Source organism: Labrus bergylta, chromosome 3 (assembly GCF_963930695.1).
Source record: "Labrus bergylta chromosome 3, fLabBer1.1, whole genome shotgun sequence".
NCBI lineage: Eukaryota > Metazoa > Chordata > Actinopteri > Labriformes > Labridae > Labrus > Labrus bergylta.
In genome coordinates, this window is record NC_089197.1 from 35,537,304 (window position 1) to 35,555,201 (window position 17,898).

Here is a 17,898-nt window from a genome sequence, read left to right on the forward strand (position 1 = left end):
CAGTAACCAAGGATCAAGGGGCAGTAAACAAGGATTAAGGGGCAGTAACCAAGGATTAAGGGGCAGTAATCAAGGATTAAGGGGCAGTAACCAAGGATCAAGGGGCAGTAACCAAGGATTAAGGGGCAGTAATCAAGGATTAAGGGGCAGTAAACAAGGATTAAGGCACAGTAATCTATTTAACATCTATGACCATACATTATATCAATCTGCGATGCATGCATGCCAAATAGTGGGGTCATCCATACTGTAATCAGTTGGACCACTAGTGGTTGATGTTGGCAAGCCCTAGGTCACTATTAATTACAATTCTGTTTTTTTACCACTTCTTGTCAAATCAGTTTTTTTGAAAAGGTATTTATTTTTCATTGTGCTTAGTTTCTGTTAACAGTTTCTCGCTTTTCCAACGACCTTGCAGGTTCCCACAGTAAGCCTGTGCACTTCAGCTTCTTCTTGCTCTGCTGTGGAAATGAGTTCTAATGAAAGAAAAAAAGATTCCAGCGCAATCCAATGCAGCATCCAGAATTACCAGTCACACAGCCGTAACAGACGCTCTAAATCGCTGTGTCAGACAGATCAGAGGGCACTTCCTCTTACTTTGTTGGTTCCTCCAGAGAAAGTCTACTTCCCGATCACTGCAAATTCTCCTGGCACCCTTCGGCGTTGCCTCAGTGGGACACTAAGCAAAGAAGAGCCTCCAAGTCAGTACATCTACAAAGGCCCTTCACATCGTACCATCAGCCGTATTACCAACCGACAGCAGCACTACCATCAGCAAAGCTCTGCCACTGGCCATGAGGGCTGGGTTGGGTCTGGCCGGGGGGTCACCATGGCTGGTGAAGGCTGGGGGACACAGGGGCAGCAGGATGTGTACAGGGACAACCATGTCATTGGGACAGGGCAGTACCAAGCCAACCTGAACCTACACAGGGCTGCTTCACTCCATAGTCTAAAGAGTGCTGGGAAAGTATTGGATATTTCGGATGGGGCATCGGTTCACAGCAACGACGCACTTGAAGAGTGAGACATAATATTGATTTATTTTTCTTGCTTATTTGTGGAGTGTATTTTGCTCTATGAGAATTTTTTGACACGGAAATCTTTTGCAGAAGAAAAGTGAGAGGAGGATGAATTGTTACTTCACATAAAAAGTGCTTGGTTTCAGCACTACTGTGATAATAGCTTTAACATTCACTGTTGGTCACAGCACCTATTATATTTACATCTATTTACACATATTATTATGTGTATGCATGTGTGCAGAATGCAGGTTCTGGACATGGCTACAGCTGTCAGATATCTCTCTGAGGAAGATGCTGCTTTGCAAGTTCTTGGAGCTGCATACATACAACACCAATGTTACCATAGCAACATTGCCAAAAACCAGGTAACAACAGCTGAAAATGTTTTGTGTTTGGTCACAGGTCTCTTATATTGCTGTATTCATCTATTTATTTATCTATCTGATTTTCCATTAGTTCTATTTTTTTTACTAGGCCTGTTTTTTATTTACACCAACTGTGTATTTTCATCTAGACATGTCTCTCTCTCCCAGGTCCATGCTCTTCATGGTGTTCCAGCTCTTGTTCAGCTATTCTCTAGTGACAACCAAGAAGTGCAGCGTTTTGCCACTGGTGCCATGCGAAACCTAATCTTCGAGAACACTGACAACAAGTCAGCACTTGTCAATGCAGGTGGCGTGATGTGTCTTGTAAGCATCCTGAATAAACCTGATGAGGAATTACGAAAGACCATTACAGGTAATAGCTGTGCAAACAGCCCTTTCAATATGTAAATTTCCAAGCAAGCATATGTACCAGGTTGTAATTGAGCAACATCATCCAGTTATAATCACTGATTTATATTTTTCTATGGTTTACTTGATGAAACAACTGACATATCAGGATAACAAAATACAATTTCATTGTGGCTGCAGGTGTACTGTGGAATCTGTCCTCAAGAGATAATCTGAAGGAGAAGCTGTCCAATGAGGCTTTAACAGAGCTTACAGAAAAAGTACTGATTCCTCTGTGCAGCAGCATGCCGTTAAGCACATCTGAGAGAGAGATATTCAACAACACGACAGGCTGCCTCAGGTGATGCCCTTAACCCAGGAGCCAAACACTGGTGGTTTGCTTGTGCTGGTGTGCGGTAGCTTGCAATGTAGGTTATGCAGTAAATGTACACGCTAACCCTGCAGTGAGTGTGCACTTATGGTAAGTATGGTGGTGCTATACCCAGGAGGAGCAGCCCAGTTTGAATGTTATGTTTACAAGCTGCAATGGACATTTCTAGTACCATTTTCTACCTTTAATTATTTGCTGAGACTGAATATTTAGACTATTCTGAGATCTCAGACTGAATCAACTGTAAGAAATATAAGAGAGGGTTATAAAACTATGCCCTCAGACAAATCCACATCAAAACATTTGATTTATATTTTGCAAGACCTACTTTACCTGTTTACACAGATCAATCTAACAACTTACTTTAAAAAGACCAATACATCTCAAGCATGGTATCTTTTAGTAAATAGGGGTTGTATAATTCCAGGTGATATGGCATATACACACAGGATTATAAAGGACACAAAAAATCATTATTTAACTTTTTTTTATTTCTACATTTTTTTTTTTAAATTGCTTCCAACTATAGCCTCTCTGTTACACTTTGAGTCTTCTGGATAAAATTAAATTTATAATCACAGTCATTAACTGTAACTGGCATTGGTTTGGAGATACAAGCCTGAACAAGAGTAAGAGATACCAGCCATAAAAATGGTTACCTCTACTGTTAATAGAAAACCACTGTCATTTATGGAACACCTTCTTTATTTATACTTGACACTTAAAGGTATAATTTGATTATTTATTTAAGCTGACTTCACAAAATGCAACTTTAATTAAATATACAATTTAAAGTGCTGCTCTGTTAGTACAGTACATACTTTTTTCTTGATCATATTCTAATTCTTTATTTTAGTTTCAGATGGACTGAAGCACATGCAAGTGTAGTAAACTCCAAAATGCTTTATTGTTCAATATGGTTAGGAGGCAAATAAATGGGTTCAAGAAATCGACATAAAGTTTATAAAATGTGTTTATCATTTCAAACAGACACCTGTGTTGTATTGATTATCAAAAGCTTAGCCTGTTTGCAATATCTCTATACGTTTATTGTATATAGGAACTTAAGCTCTGTGAATGAAAGAACAAGACGGACGATGAGGGATATGCCAGGCCTGGTGGACTCATTGGTGTCCTACATCAAACAAGAGGAGACAGTCGATGACAAGGTAACTCTGCCCTGCACTGCCACAATGTGTTACATCTTTACATACTGTCAATAATGGATATGACGCGACACTCTTGCCGTTGTTGTGCAGCAGACAGCTGGCCAGCGCTGTATCTGATCAGACAGAAATGCTATGGAGAGAGGTATCGAAGACGGGGGTACAAACAGTGGTGAGGTCCCCCAATCAAAGCGTCCTACAGAGTAGCAGCAGCTTTAGAGGGAGGAGACGAGCGCATTATGGAGAGGAGCGCACCAGAGGGGGCGAGCTGGGGGAGAGAGGCACAACCCGAGAAAAAGGAAATCCCAGTTTAAAATATAATGTTGGTGAAAAGAGGGAAATAGGAAGAAATAAACGTCAATGTTGAAATTCTTTAGAATGCAGAGGCTGTGAATGTTCAGTTTTGTTTAAATAGGCAACAATATAGTTTAATCATGGTGTTTCCTGCTGTCATTCCAAACATATTAACATGTGTGGGGAATAAAGTGATCTGTATGTCTTCTTTTGTTGCGCTTATGTCTCCTCCTAACTTCAATAACAGCAGTCTGTTGTGTGTAACACTGGTCTCCTGGGTTAGCACGTTCTTTTCAAAGGTGTTAAATTCAGACACCATCACCGCAGTTTTTATTATTCTTGGTAAATCACAATGCGTGTACTAACTTAACTTGTTTGCATTTTCTCCTCCCAGTATTTTGTACCCTAGGGCAGAAACGCCCCATATTGAATATTCATTAAGTCAAACATACTAAATGGTCAATGCGTGTTGTTTTGCTCATATGAAAGATTCAGTCCTCACTGCGCGCTGTTAGTAGATCAGATAGCACTTCTTTTATGGGTGGTATCAAGTTTGCACACATTTTAAGACACGCAAACCTTTAGTAAATCAGGCCCATAGTGTACAATTGGAGGTTGAGCCTTCAGTCATCAGGCCCCTCTCCTTTGGAATCACACCATTCAGGGTCTGGGAGGCACCTGTACTTTTAGGAATAGACTTTAAACTTTCCTTTTTGATAAAGCTAACGACCCAGATGTTTAATCTGTTTTATGTGGATTCCATTGCAATAGTATTTCCAGAATCACAGAATCTTGCCTCACACTTAATGTGAGCAAAACAGCTTGCATGTATTTTTATATAAGGAATAATGGATTTCAACCAGATATCAGTGTAAACGGTGAAAGGATACAGACAGTCTTTTAAGAAACATGTGAAACAACTGTGTAACACTATAAAATTTAACCTAAGGAACTTCAGGTTTATCTGAAACCAGTTACCCATTAATGCAGCAAAGCTATATGTGCACTCAATGATTTTCTCACACATGTCATATTGTATCACAAGCTGGTCGCAAGCAGGTGAAACAACACTCGCCCCTCTCCAAACCCTGTACAAGCAAATACTCAAGGCACTGGACAAAAAGCCAACAAGTTACCACTACTGTAACATCATTCAGAGGTATAACCTCCTAACCTTTGACAATGTTGTGGGTCTTGCTGATGCTTGTCTAGTGTATAAAGTTATTAATGGTCTGGCTCCTTCCCCACTAAAATATTTCATATCACCGCGTGCAGATGGAGGAAGAACAACAGAGGGGATTGTGTTATACAGCACAGATCCTCTGAGTTTGGCAAATCAGCCGTCTCTATTAGAGCTACACACTTTTGGAACTCCAGAAAATCCGAAAATCCGAGACTCCGCTAAAATCAGAGAGTGCCGTAGCTTTGCTGAATTTAAATGTAAAATCAAATCATGGCTCAAATCAACTCAATCATGTCCTCATCACACATAAACACATTTTCATGAACTATGTTTGATAATGTTGTAACGTATTGATACAGTATGTTATTATGGCTTTGTTGTTGTGGTGTATTGGAGATATATGTTGTGGTATAGCTGTTTTTTTAGTGTAATTTTTAAAGTCAAGTGCTCTTAGCCTATTATTGGTTTTATATAATGTGTGAATTTCACTGTGGACTAGTGTAATGTCATTGTTCAGTGGTTGTGTACGGTCTTACTGTTGTGATGATGTTGTTAGTGTATGTTTTGTTTCTTCACAGAGACATTGTCTCTGTCTCCTGCCCAGGGACTACAGATGTAAATTAGCTTATAGCTAACTCTGGTACAGCTAATTGACTGTGCACTGTCCCTGTCAAAATAAACAAACAAATAAAAAAATATATATATTACCATAATGGTTATCTTTATAAGTGATGTAAAAAAACGTTCATGAAATAATTAATTTGGACAGCACTGTTAATAGCTATGAGGAAATATTGAAGGCTTAAATAATTGTGTGTTTTGTGTTTTTGCCCAAAATGATCGACTTGAGAGATTAGAATAAGAGAACTTTCTTGACTGGCTGATAGTTGAAAATAACCTAACAATTCAAAATTGTAAGGCAAAGGCAACTCCCTGACTCGTTTTTCTCATCTAGCCAATGTGGCAACAGATTCCGGGGCGTTATTCAGCAATGGGATGTATTAACAATCAACAGGATTTGGAAAATTGTTATGATATATGCTGGGCAGTGGTTGGAAATAATTTTATAAATGCACAAAGGAATCTTAATAGGCATAATGAATTTAGAAATTATTCCAAACCCTATTGAAATCAAGAATTGCAGTTAGTATGAACAGCAGAGAAACACTTTAAAAGATGAAAGAAAATAAATCTGACTGAGCATAGAATTTAAGGAAGCACATATCAGATTTGAAGGAAATGATTAGCTCAAGAGGGTAATATAATCTGAAATAAAGATGAAGAAAATAATGGTAATAGTTTTTCAAACGTGAAGAAAAGTGATGTATCAATGCAAACTGAAAAAATATCCTAGAATTGACAAAAATTCAGATGAAGTGTTGATGAAGTTGTGTAGCATACATGATTTATTTCTTGTTTTGGTTACGGCATTTTCCCAACACAGTGACACAAGACCATAATTAAACATTTTTCCAAGCATACCACTCAACTTCAGGGGTTTTTACCTCTGGGCCAAAGAGTTCAAATCTGTTTCTTATTTGAATAATATGTCACTCACATATCACAACAGAAAACTCTGTGATATTCAGGAGATTAAGAGGAAAATGGTTCCATCGATATATTCCGTTAACCAAAACTACAACTACTTATTGCCTCCTAAAAATAGTTCCAGTGTCGAGATAATTTAATCAAAAGACATACTGTAGATCTCTCTGTGCATATAAATTCATATTCAGGATCATAAGCATTAACTTTACAGACCGGCAGGTTTAATGCCTCTCCAGAGGAGGACAGAGTTTGTTTGTTGTGTGACAGAAATGTAAAAGGATCTTGCACCTTTACAATTACTAGTAATGACTTGATTTGTTTAATATGTTGTTTAATAATGTTTTTCTGGTGTCCCTGAGGGTTGGGCACTTTGTGTGAATGCCACATAGATAAAATACTATTAATCAATCATGTGTAGAGTGAATTGATCATTGTCATCAGCTTTACTAAGATGACAAGGTAACTTGGCTGTATTTGTTGTTGCTTTCAGGGGAGCTTTGAGATCCTATTTTATATTACTACTTCAGGGATTGAGTTTACGTCTTTCCCTTATATGAAAGAGATATTAAACACTTAAAGGTCTTAGTCATTCAGTTGTTTCAGCATCCTTCTTAGTTAGCTATTTATAAATGCTTTCAGTTTAACTGTCTACTTGTCAACTTGTTCTGTCTTTTTCTGTGTTTAGGGTTTGGAGAATTCATTATGTGTGATGAGGAATCTGTCCTACCAGTTGTACGTGGAAATTCCCTCATCTGTCCGACTCCGCCTTGAAGGTCGCAAGGCGGCCTCCAGGGACAGTGAGGCCATAGGCTGCTTTACTGTGTATAGCAAAAAAAACACAAAGGTAAATGTAATCACTATCATTAACTTGTATGTAATGACAACAAGTAACAACAAATAAGATTTTGGAGATCTAAATCCTTTTTTCAGAGTTTAATCCTCTTTCAATTTAGCAGCCAGCAACCTAACCCACAACTGCCATATACTTTTGACTCTTTTGTTCATCAACAGCAAACAGCTGGTTTCAGCTTGTTACAATGTACCTATTCTGCCCAGCACAGAAGAACAGACAGAAAACATTATAGTTAAAGCAGCTAGAGAGGTAGTTATTTATCTCAAGGAGAAAAGCTCAAAACAGAGCTCATAGGAGACTAACTTCTGCTAGATTACTTATTCCTTCACAAAAGTCTATTTTAAACAGCCCAGCTTATCTTGCCTCTACAGAAGCGATTTCAGCAATTCTATGATTCACTTACACACAAGCAAGGATCTAGAAAGGAGGAAACAATGTCAGTAAAAGGAAACTAATAGCTTTCATTTGGACCGGACACAGGTGCTGACAGGCAGTGCACTGAGGCAAAGCACAACATTAACAGCTGTTCTTGAGAGTTCTAATCAGCATCAAAACTGTCCTCAATAATGTCATTGTCATTATCAAACAAAAACAGTCATCATCGTATTCATCAAAAATCGTCATCGTCATAATCAATATCATTAGCAGCAGATATGAGAAACCCAGAAGAAGTCCAGGCTATACGGTGTGGTCTACTCTAAAATTAGAAAAGAAGCGAATTAAACCTTTTTTCTACTAAATGGTCCACTCTTATATGTTCATTGGTACCAGTTTAAAATCAGTAGACCTGCTTGGGGAATGTCTCCGACAGGACCTTGTTGAACTTAATTGAAGATTTCTGCTCTGTAAAGATAGCCTACAGAATAAATCCAATATTTGTGTTTATTTTTATTGAACCATGAAGTTCCCGCTCCTAGGATTGGTTTTATTAACAGTTTGTATAATCTAGATCCATCGGTTAGAGGAAACTGTCCTTGTAAATAAATGGTAAAATAGCCCTGTTCTAGTCTTTCGACCACTTGAATATTACATGTCACATTCATCAATTCATACTGATGACAGAGGCTTTATAGGGCCAAAATGCCCAACAGCACTGTTTCGTTCACACACATTCACTTGCCACTGGCTGTGCAGCGGAAGAAATGAGGGGTTCAGTGACCACTTTGACATATAACTCCTGGAGCGGGGATCGCCAAACCTTCTGGTTGAGAGACTGAGATAAATAAGGGGGTCTGTGACTCAGTGGAGTACCCCAACTTGCCCCGGAGGCATAGCCTTTGGTGTATAAATGTATTAAATAATAATAGTGATGGATGGAACCACCATCAGTGAATCGGTGTAATGAACGTGTTTAAAAGGGTGAATTTGACATTTAGTGTTGAAGAGTGAAAAAAGAAAGAGCTATGTAAGTGAATGTATTTAATTCAATATAATCAACTCAACATGTAATTTTCTCTCTCCTTCACAACATGACCAGCTTAATCAGAGTCCCTTCATCATGTCTGAAGTGTCTCAACAGCCAAAGGGGTCTGAGTGGCTGTGGCATCCTAAGGTAGTGGTTCTTTACAAGTTTATCCTGCTAAACAGCAACAGTAATTCAGCCATCCGCGAGGCTGCCATAGGAGCCCTGCAAAATGTCACTGCAGGAGAGACCCGGGTAAGAGCTCACAGGCCATACAAATATAAAAAAAAGCTGTGTGCATTTTTCAGTAGTATTCCTGGTAAATGGTAAATTGACTCATTGAATCTATTCCCTTCTTTGCCAGTGGTCATCAGTGCTGAGCTGTGTGATAATGGACCAGGAGAGGATGCTGCCCCTCCTGCTAGATCTGTTGGACACCCACAGTGAAACTGAACTGAGGTCTCTGACTGGCCTTCTAAGAAATCTGGCCAAACACTACTCTGACAAAGACATAGGTATGATGCAAATTAAGAATGCTGAAGATGTTGTTTATAAAACATTTATAGTCAAGCTCTTTCCTTATTTATAAGTTGACAGCCCCTCTACGGTTCTCTCTGACTTCTGTATTACTTTGTCATAGTCCTACATTGAGGTCTCCAAGCTCTGTTGGGTTTTGTTGAGGAACCACTTTTTGTTTCATTGTAATTGTTGTGGGAGAGATCTAACAAAATAGCCCATAGTTACTAACTCATACAGCTACACATGATTCCACTTGGCACTAATTGCAATCATGTTCAATAATTTATATATATATATATATATATATATATATATATATATATATATATATATATATATATATATATATCATGGCATGCCATATAGGAAATTAAAATATATATATGTTACAACCGTGATGTACGAATATTTTGAACGAAAGTCTTAATATATTGAATGAAACTTTGAATATATTGAATGGAAGGCTGAATATATTGAATGGAAGTCTGTAATGTTTGTTCAGCTGACATCTCCATAAGAGACTCAAAAATTCCCTCTAGAATGATGCACAAAGTACTCAGCAATGTTTTGTTGAACATTACTACTTATAAGCAGTGAAAATGTTCCAATAATTGACCTATGATCTTCAAGGTGACGGAATCTACATTCCAAATTATTCATATTAGTTTGAGTACAAACAACTGTTTTGAAGTTCAACAAAGTATTGGTATATTTCCTCTTATTTAATTTTAAAAAAACGAAGCATATTCAGCAGGGTATCATTTTAATGACAACAATGAAACTGGTAGATAGAAAAAATTGAAATCGGCTTCCAGTCAATATATTCATACTTTCATTCAGTATATTTAGACTAGCTTCAATATATTCAAACTTGCAATTAATATATTCAAAGTTTCATTTAATATATTCAGACTTCCATTCAATATATTCAGACATCATAGATGTTATATATATTTTGTAATTTCCTAAATGGCATGACATATACATATATATATATATATATATATATACAAACCCCAGTTTTAATGAACCTGGGATGTTGTGTAAAACGTAAATAATAACAGAATACCATTATTTGCAAATCCTTTTCAACCTAAACGCTTCATTTCACTCAGTTAGGAACCTTCCTAAACAAAAATGACAATTCGGACGCACCCCTAAGCATTTAAGAGCCGTTTGAATTCTCTAGAAGCAAAGGAAAGGTGGGTCAATGCTTCCTTTATAACCTCCTTTAGCATAGGATACACTGGACATTTTAATTGTTACATTTATGTAAGATATACATATACAGAATGTTTTAAGTATACAAATGTACAACTGCACAAAGCATTCTTGACTGAATGAAATATGTTGAATAAAACATCATCTGGATAAAATTGTCTCTTATCCCTTCATCCCTTACATGATCTGTGTCCCTTTATGGTCATCGTTAATTTTCGTGGGGCAGCATTGTCTCATCTCCTTTTGTAAAGGATGGTCCAGTGTATCCTATGCTAAAGGAGGTTATAAAGGAAGCAATGACCCACCTTTCCTTAACTTTTAGAGAATTTATCATGGCCGCCACTTAAATGCTTCCGGGTCATTTCACTCAGTTAGGAACCTTCCTAACCAAAAATGACAATTCGGACGTACCCAAGAGATACAGGTAAGTGAGCGCTTAAACTAGGAACCAACACTTATATTGTTATAAACACACACGTTTTTTGCACTAATAATATATTGCACAGAGACACCTGACTACTTAACCAGACAGCAATCAATTAATTTTCTGCGGGTAACGTCATCTCTGTTTTGCAGGCAGCTGTCTATCAGATGCGAAGCACCTGGAGGACACACACAAACACTCAACCAATTAATAAACAATTGATAAGAAATCAGGCTAACTTGTGCAAATGTCTGCTTCTTACTGTGCAAATACATGTTTTCTTTAAAGTGCAAAGGTGCAAAAATAAAGTGTCCACAGCCTTTAAAGCCGTGCCTGACTAATAACAAAGTACCTCTTTGTTACAAGGGGCAACATAAGCTGCCGTTATAGACATCTTGTTTTTCAGGTCTTATTTCAGCTACTCAATTCTGCACGTATTGCAACTGCATGGCTCCATAGTAAATGACGTGAAAAATAAGACAAAGCAGACCCTAAACTGTTTAACAATTGATTGTTTGGAAACCTTTCAAAGGCTGAAATTACTGCAATTCATCTCAAAACATGTCTGAAAGGTAACCCTCTTTCTTTGTCTTTGCAGCTAAGAACATGGTCAACATGCTTGTTTCCAAGCTGCCCAGTGATGGATTTCAAAAAGAGCCATCCAGTGAGGTGGTGATTAACATCTGTGGAGCCCTCAATCACCTCGTCACCTGCAGTTCATTGGCAGCCCATGAAATCTCGTACTTCAATGGCCTGCCAAAACTGGTGGGCATCAAGACATCACATGATACCAGGTAGGACTGACTTCCAGGGCAAACTTCAAATATCAGTATAGGTAAGGTAGAGCTGCTCTCCAAAGATTTAATGTTATATCAGTGAAACCTGTTTCATTTCTATAACACATTTTCATTATGCTCTTTTTCTTGCATTTCTGTTTTATATCCTCCTAAAATGTCGTCTTTGCCTCTAAATGTCCATTGCTGTGTTTTGATATAGCTATGGGAGTCTAAATGCTGCCAGGGCAGCCTCAACTGTCCTCTGCAACATGTTCCAGTATAACAAACTGCACAAAAACTACAAACTGGTAAGACCAACAGCTGCTCATACCAAGACACATAATCTCCAGATATTCTTAGCTGCATCAAAATAATAAGAGACACAGAACCTAAAACAACATTTTACTGTCAACACGGTAGTTTTGTCGCTGTGTTTGGGTGAACACATGACCCTGGAGATTATATGAACAGCAGAGTATTTGGGTTTTATCCCGTTTGAACACCATTCTTTCCTGATTAGTCCACTTCCTCCCACACTCTGTAGTGAACACCTGCATCTTTTCAGTCTCTGGCCATGCCTTAACTCGGAATGCTTTGACCTTAAAGGGGCTATATGTAACTTTCAAAAATACTGCGTTTGTAGTGAGACCGCAGGCCGTTAGGTGAACTGCACCAGTAAACTGTTGCTCGTCATACGTGCTCGTACGTACACAAAGGAGTGTCATCATCGGCCGCGAAACACTGGATATTTACCGGCATAATGTTTACAGAGGAGGTAAGTGGTCATACACATGTGAAAGTCTGTGAAGGAGTCTGTGTGTCTGATAGAAGTGTGTGGAAGACGGCCTCTAGCTGTGCAGGTGAAGACCGGGAGTGTGTGATGAGTTTGATAGAAGTGTGTGGAAGACGGCCTCTGGCTGTGCAGGTGAAGACCGGGAGTGTGTGATGAGTTTGTACTGTTGATCTCTGTAAGCGGAGCGGAGTGAGGAGGACATTGAGAATGTGCATAAAATGTCACTTCCTGGAGCTTTCACGGAAAAACTCTATGCAGGATAGACAGTCTAACACAGATAGACAGTGAACATCTACTTTTTCACATCAGTTAACCGTTTGCTTATTAATGGGCGATAAAAAAGTATTTATACATTTAAAAAGTTACATATAGCCCCTTTAAAATTCAAGTTCTTTTTCTGCAGCTGGTAACAGTTAGATTGTAGAATTTCTTTACTTCTCTGCATTGGGGCACTCACACATATCATAAAAGGACATCTTTGGAGAGTTTTTACTTGTTGCATCTTGTTTCCTATTTCTTTTTTTAAAATATGAAAAACCATTTGTGAGATTTAGATTCAGATTTTCAACAACTACACTACAGTGCATTAACAACAGATTATACGTAACATTTTAAATTTGTCTGATGCAAAATGCCAACCTGTTGTTACAATAGTAACCAAAGGAGTCAATTTACGTAAGTATAATAAAGATGTTCTTCATCCACAGGATTTATGATGTAAAATTGAAATTTCTGTAAGATCATCTAAAAATATAACAGTATTTTTTTTTGCTCTTGGGGAGTATAACAAGCCACAAACACAATGATAGGATAGTAGTACCTTATAAAGTTAAAATGACATTGTGTAAGTGACTAGCTGACACATGCGATCATTAATGCATAATAATTTTCTTTGTTTTGTTTTTCAGAAAGGATTTGGCAGACAAGACTTCATAGATGGAACAATCTAAGAAAAAGAATGTGACATGATCTGTACTTTTGACCTTTGGATTATGGTTATTGGGAGAGTAAGGATTTACAAAGGATAAAAGGACATCAGAGCAGATGATGTACTTTCGGAAGGGGGGGGCGGCATTTATGCTTTTTTAAAGAGACAGGGCAGTGGATAGAGAGAGTGGGGAATGACATACGGTAAAACGGCCACAGGTCGGATATGAACTCCCTTCTTTCCACATTTAGTACATGGGGCGTGCAAACTAAGGCCACCCCTTATCATGTATAACCTTGATTAATATTAAGGGAAGGGGAATCGGTGAAACCAACAAATTATAGATTTAAAACTTGTCCTCTGTTCCGAATATGTGGATCTGTGCTTAAAGGAAGAATGTGCGACATTTTACACCTAAACATCAATTTATGTGCAATTTGAAGCTACGAGCTATCTAAAGTGTGCTACCATTAGCCTGCTAACACAACAAGCAGGCCACAGGCAATTGCAGCTAAAGCCAAGGTCAACTTTGTACACAGCAAAATCAGCATACTTAAATTAAAACTATCAGAGTTAAACATAAAGATAAACTTTATTGATCCCCCATGGGGGACATTTTTTTGTCACAACAGCTCAAGAAACAGGAATATAATTTATCAAAAATAACAAGAAGTTAAAAATCAAACATATGTACATCAGTTAAATAAAGGGAGAAAAAATACAATAATAGAATGATACAAGGATTAAGGAATTAATATTAACACTTTAAAGTGTCTATATGGGTCTACACCACAAAGTGTTAATTTAACTCTTTTTGGAGAGTTGGTACCTTAACACTAAGTGTTACTATTGACTCTTCTTGGAGTTAAAGGTTAACACCAGTAACACTAACCAGTGTCACTTTTGCTCAACACTGCAATGTAGTGTTAGAAAGTCACTCTTTCAGAGTATCTTTTTAACTATTTAAAATGTTACCCCCATATTAACACTGTGAGGTGTAAACATTGCTTTAATGAATTACTTTAAAAAATACACTCACAAAAAGATCAGGTTTGATTAAAAAACATTTATTTTAAAACATGTGCACCACATAACCGTTTAAAACACTTTATAAAACATACAGCAATATGAAACAATGTATGCTCTCTCATTTTCATTACAGTATTACTTATCAGTCTGGAAATGAGGCCTGGAAGCTCACGTAAGCCATCATAGGTGTTGAGTTGGACTGTCTATATTCTCCATGCAAGACAACCTGTATTGGACGATCTCTTCCTACTCATGCATGCACACTCATACACAAAAAGACACAGTAAAAAACACACACACAAAAAACATTTAGTTAATAATTTTATAGCACAACTGCATAAAGATAGCGTAGCAACATGCTGTTGGACAAGTCTTGAACGATCCAGGCAGCGTATAAACCATTCACTGTCTTATATGTTTCTGCTGTTTTAGTTTCTACAAAAATAATGCTAGTTTTAGTCTTACAGGAGATATCATACCAACACTCACACAGCAAATTTAGCATACTTAGCTTAATAAATAGTTCATTGGGACACCATCTCTGAAACATTTATCATAGCTATGGTCCTTGCCAACAAATTTAAGATGAAGCAAGATGAAATCATTGAGTAAGTAAGCTACTTAGGAGGAGAATAAGATGGCTAGCTAGATATTGCAGCATAAAATAAGCTAACAGTGTTACAGTGGCTAATATTTCAAAAAGAACATACACAAGAAGAGTAGTATCAATATCTATATGAAAACATAACGTTTACTGAGAATACTTTATTTTCTTACTGGCCAACGTCAGGCTAAATCCACAAGTCAACACAGTCTGCAGTCTTCATGACTTCTGTTGGTGTGTGTTCTATTATGGGGGCGGGGAGGGATAAATAACACTCACAAAAGAGTCACATCCAGGTTCAGAGTTCAGAGTGAAAAGTAAAAGAGTTAAAGATGTTGCAGTGACACTTACAGATTTGATTACTTGACACTTCGTTTTTACACTCGATTTTGACTCTAACAGGGATTTGACTGCATCCAGAGTAGAATTAACTCTGCACTTGCTGAAACACCAAAAATTTTACTCTTTTCGTTTTGCTGTGTATGCTGCTTGCGCATAATGGTGCTTAATTATTGTTTGTTCCAATTGATAACTCCTTCGTGCGAATAAGCAGCAGTTTGTTTTGGTTTTATGCTGGTGCTCAAGGGCGACATCTACTGGATCAAAAATCGCAGATTCTTCCTTTTACATTCCTTAGATTTGGTACAGAGGCACTGGTAACATAACCCTTGCATATTAGGAATTTACTATAGAAGATGTACTTAATGGAAGAGTATGTGATTTTTCACACTTAAATGTAATAGAAATCAAATATCTCCTCTGAAAATAACTCTGTGAGTCATGACTGTCTACAATGGGTGTAACACCCGAGTCCCACTGTCTGTGATGCTTTCCGAGCCGTATCTATAGCATGTTTACATCGCCTGGACGGCCGGCTGACTCCTCCCCTCGTGTATAAAAGTTGTTTAATTGAGGGACTAGAGAAAAGAAGAATAACATACTGTACTCACTGCTTAACTGTGTTTCTAGATCACGCTCATTTCAGGTAAATTTACATGCAGTGTGAAGATACGAGCATAATAAAGATCGCTAGCATTAGCATGCTAACACAACAATGCAGCGCAAGTTGTTTTGGTTTCATGCTGGTGCTCAAGGGCTCAAAAAAATCACATATTCTTCCTTTAATTTCACATCTATCTTTCCTGAGTTGAGTATATGTTTCAAGACAAATACTAAATACAATAAATATTAAATCCTGCAATGTTTGAAGCAAGAGACATGTGGGCATGGAAATATCTAGGATTTAGACCTGCATACTCGTTATCAGTCAGGTTGATGTACTCAAAGCTATTATAGCTCTAACAAAAGGCCAACAGTATTATGAAGTCTTTTGTGTTTAGTCTTAGTCATAAAAGGGCATTTCTAACTATTGAAACTGAAACACTTGTTTCTGTTTTGAATTAAGTTTTGAATTTTTTTAACCCTTTTTGTGTGAAGTTAAAAAGAAACAGAACTATAATAAACTGTTCACAGAGGCGCTGCTTGTCAACAGGCAGGCAACTGCTTGGTGCCCCAGGCCACTTAGGGGCCCCTGAGGGCTGACAAATTTTAAACAACAGCAGTAACTCAAAATGAGCAAATTTAGCTATGACAGTAGGAAACCCCCTAAATGGGGCTCCATCTGACAGCACTCACTCTCATTGCCCTGCTTAGCATATCATATATTACTCCTGTGAAAACCTAGCTTGTCAATGAAAATCATTTAAAGAGGTCATATTATGCCCTTTTTGGGGTTCGTATATTTAATCTATGTACCTACTAAAGTATGTTCACAATAACTAAAGTTTTAAAAAAGTGTCTGTTTTCATGTACTACCACTCCATGCACTGGCTCGCTTCTGACTCTCTCTCTAAGGCTCTGAAGTGCCCACGTGTGCCAAGTCTGATCTGATTGGTCGGCCTGTCGGCTCTGCCGTAATTGGTCAGTCGCTCAGCACACTTCTCGGAAATGTCACGCCCCTTTTACCATATTGGGAATGCAGCCACTTTGGCTCCGAGGAGAGCAAAAACATTAGCACCTTAGCACTACTGTGCTACCGCATATCTTGGACGTGCTACAGAAGTTAATGGGCCTGCAACATAAGCTGCTGGACTTGCCACAACGAGCCAATGGGCTTAGATCAGTGATATCACACTGACAAAACGTCACACTGGCAAAAAAGATTTAGAGGGGGGCTAGAACCGAGCGTTACATGCAGCTAATGCTACAGCTAACAGGAGGAGGTAGGAATCTTTGCATGTGCTTAAACATGCACAGGACACATGGAAAACACACTAAAGAGCATATAAAACCAGATAAAGCATAATATGACCCCTTTAAGGAAAATGAAGACAAGTCATTGAGAAAAAAGAAAAAAGAGAAAAAATAAAGAGGAAGAGTGTCATAACACTGCTGGATATAATAGTGATTGGAGGGGCCCCCAATTATTTTTTGCCTATGGCCCAAACAGACTCTAGATTCGCCACTGACTGTTCATCATTGTCACAGTATATGTTGTCTATTGTGAAAATGTGGATTGTGCCTCATATACACTAACCAGTCTTTATTTTGGTGATGGTCTTATTCTTTTTTTAAAATCCAAATTCATTATCATATTCCTGACTCAGGGGTTTTCCCTTCAGTCTCAGCTATATTTTGTGTATAGTAATAACATGACAATGCTGTTAAAAGTCCAGAAGAAGTCAGCAAACACACGCACATCTCATAATACAGTCAAATTCCCAAATGTGTTTTTCTTGCCACTCATAAAGGTTTAAATGTACTTATGTCTACAAAATTTATGAAATTCACTGTTTGATCAGTCAGGTTGATGTACCAAAGCTACCATAGCTCAATTATAGCTCTATAAAAGGCCAACAGTATTATGAAGTCTTCTGTCTTTAGTCTTAATCATAAAAGGGCATTTCTAACTATTGAAACTGAAACACTTGTTTCTGTTTTAAATTACCGGTAAGTTCTATATTTTTTTTAACCCTTTTTGTGTGAAGTTAAAAAAACAGAACTATAATAAACTGTTCATCATTGTCACAGTA

General features: G+C 37.8%; 1 protein-coding gene across 1 annotated transcript in view; it reads left to right on the top strand.

Moving 5' to 3' along the window:
* The window catches only part of LOC109989628 (plakophilin-3-like), a 32,726-nt gene extending 14,828 nt beyond the window's left edge, over nt 1–17,898 (top strand). Inside the window, exons 3-13 of the mRNA XM_020641462.3 lie at nt 419–1,020; nt 1,264–1,387; nt 1,556–1,760; nt 1,937–2,096; nt 3,187–3,295; nt 7,003–7,161; nt 8,648–8,827; nt 8,937–9,087; nt 11,335–11,530; nt 11,733–11,820; nt 13,214–17,898. Coding sequence (XP_020497118.1) covers nt 419–1,020; nt 1,264–1,387; nt 1,556–1,760; nt 1,937–2,096; nt 3,187–3,295; nt 7,003–7,161; nt 8,648–8,827; nt 8,937–9,087; nt 11,335–11,530; nt 11,733–11,820; nt 13,214–13,255 — 2,016 coding nt within the window. The 3' untranslated portion in view covers nt 13,256–17,898. The remainder of the gene's footprint in view (nt 1–418; nt 1,021–1,263; nt 1,388–1,555; nt 1,761–1,936; nt 2,097–3,186; nt 3,296–7,002; nt 7,162–8,647; nt 8,828–8,936; nt 9,088–11,334; nt 11,531–11,732; nt 11,821–13,213) is intronic.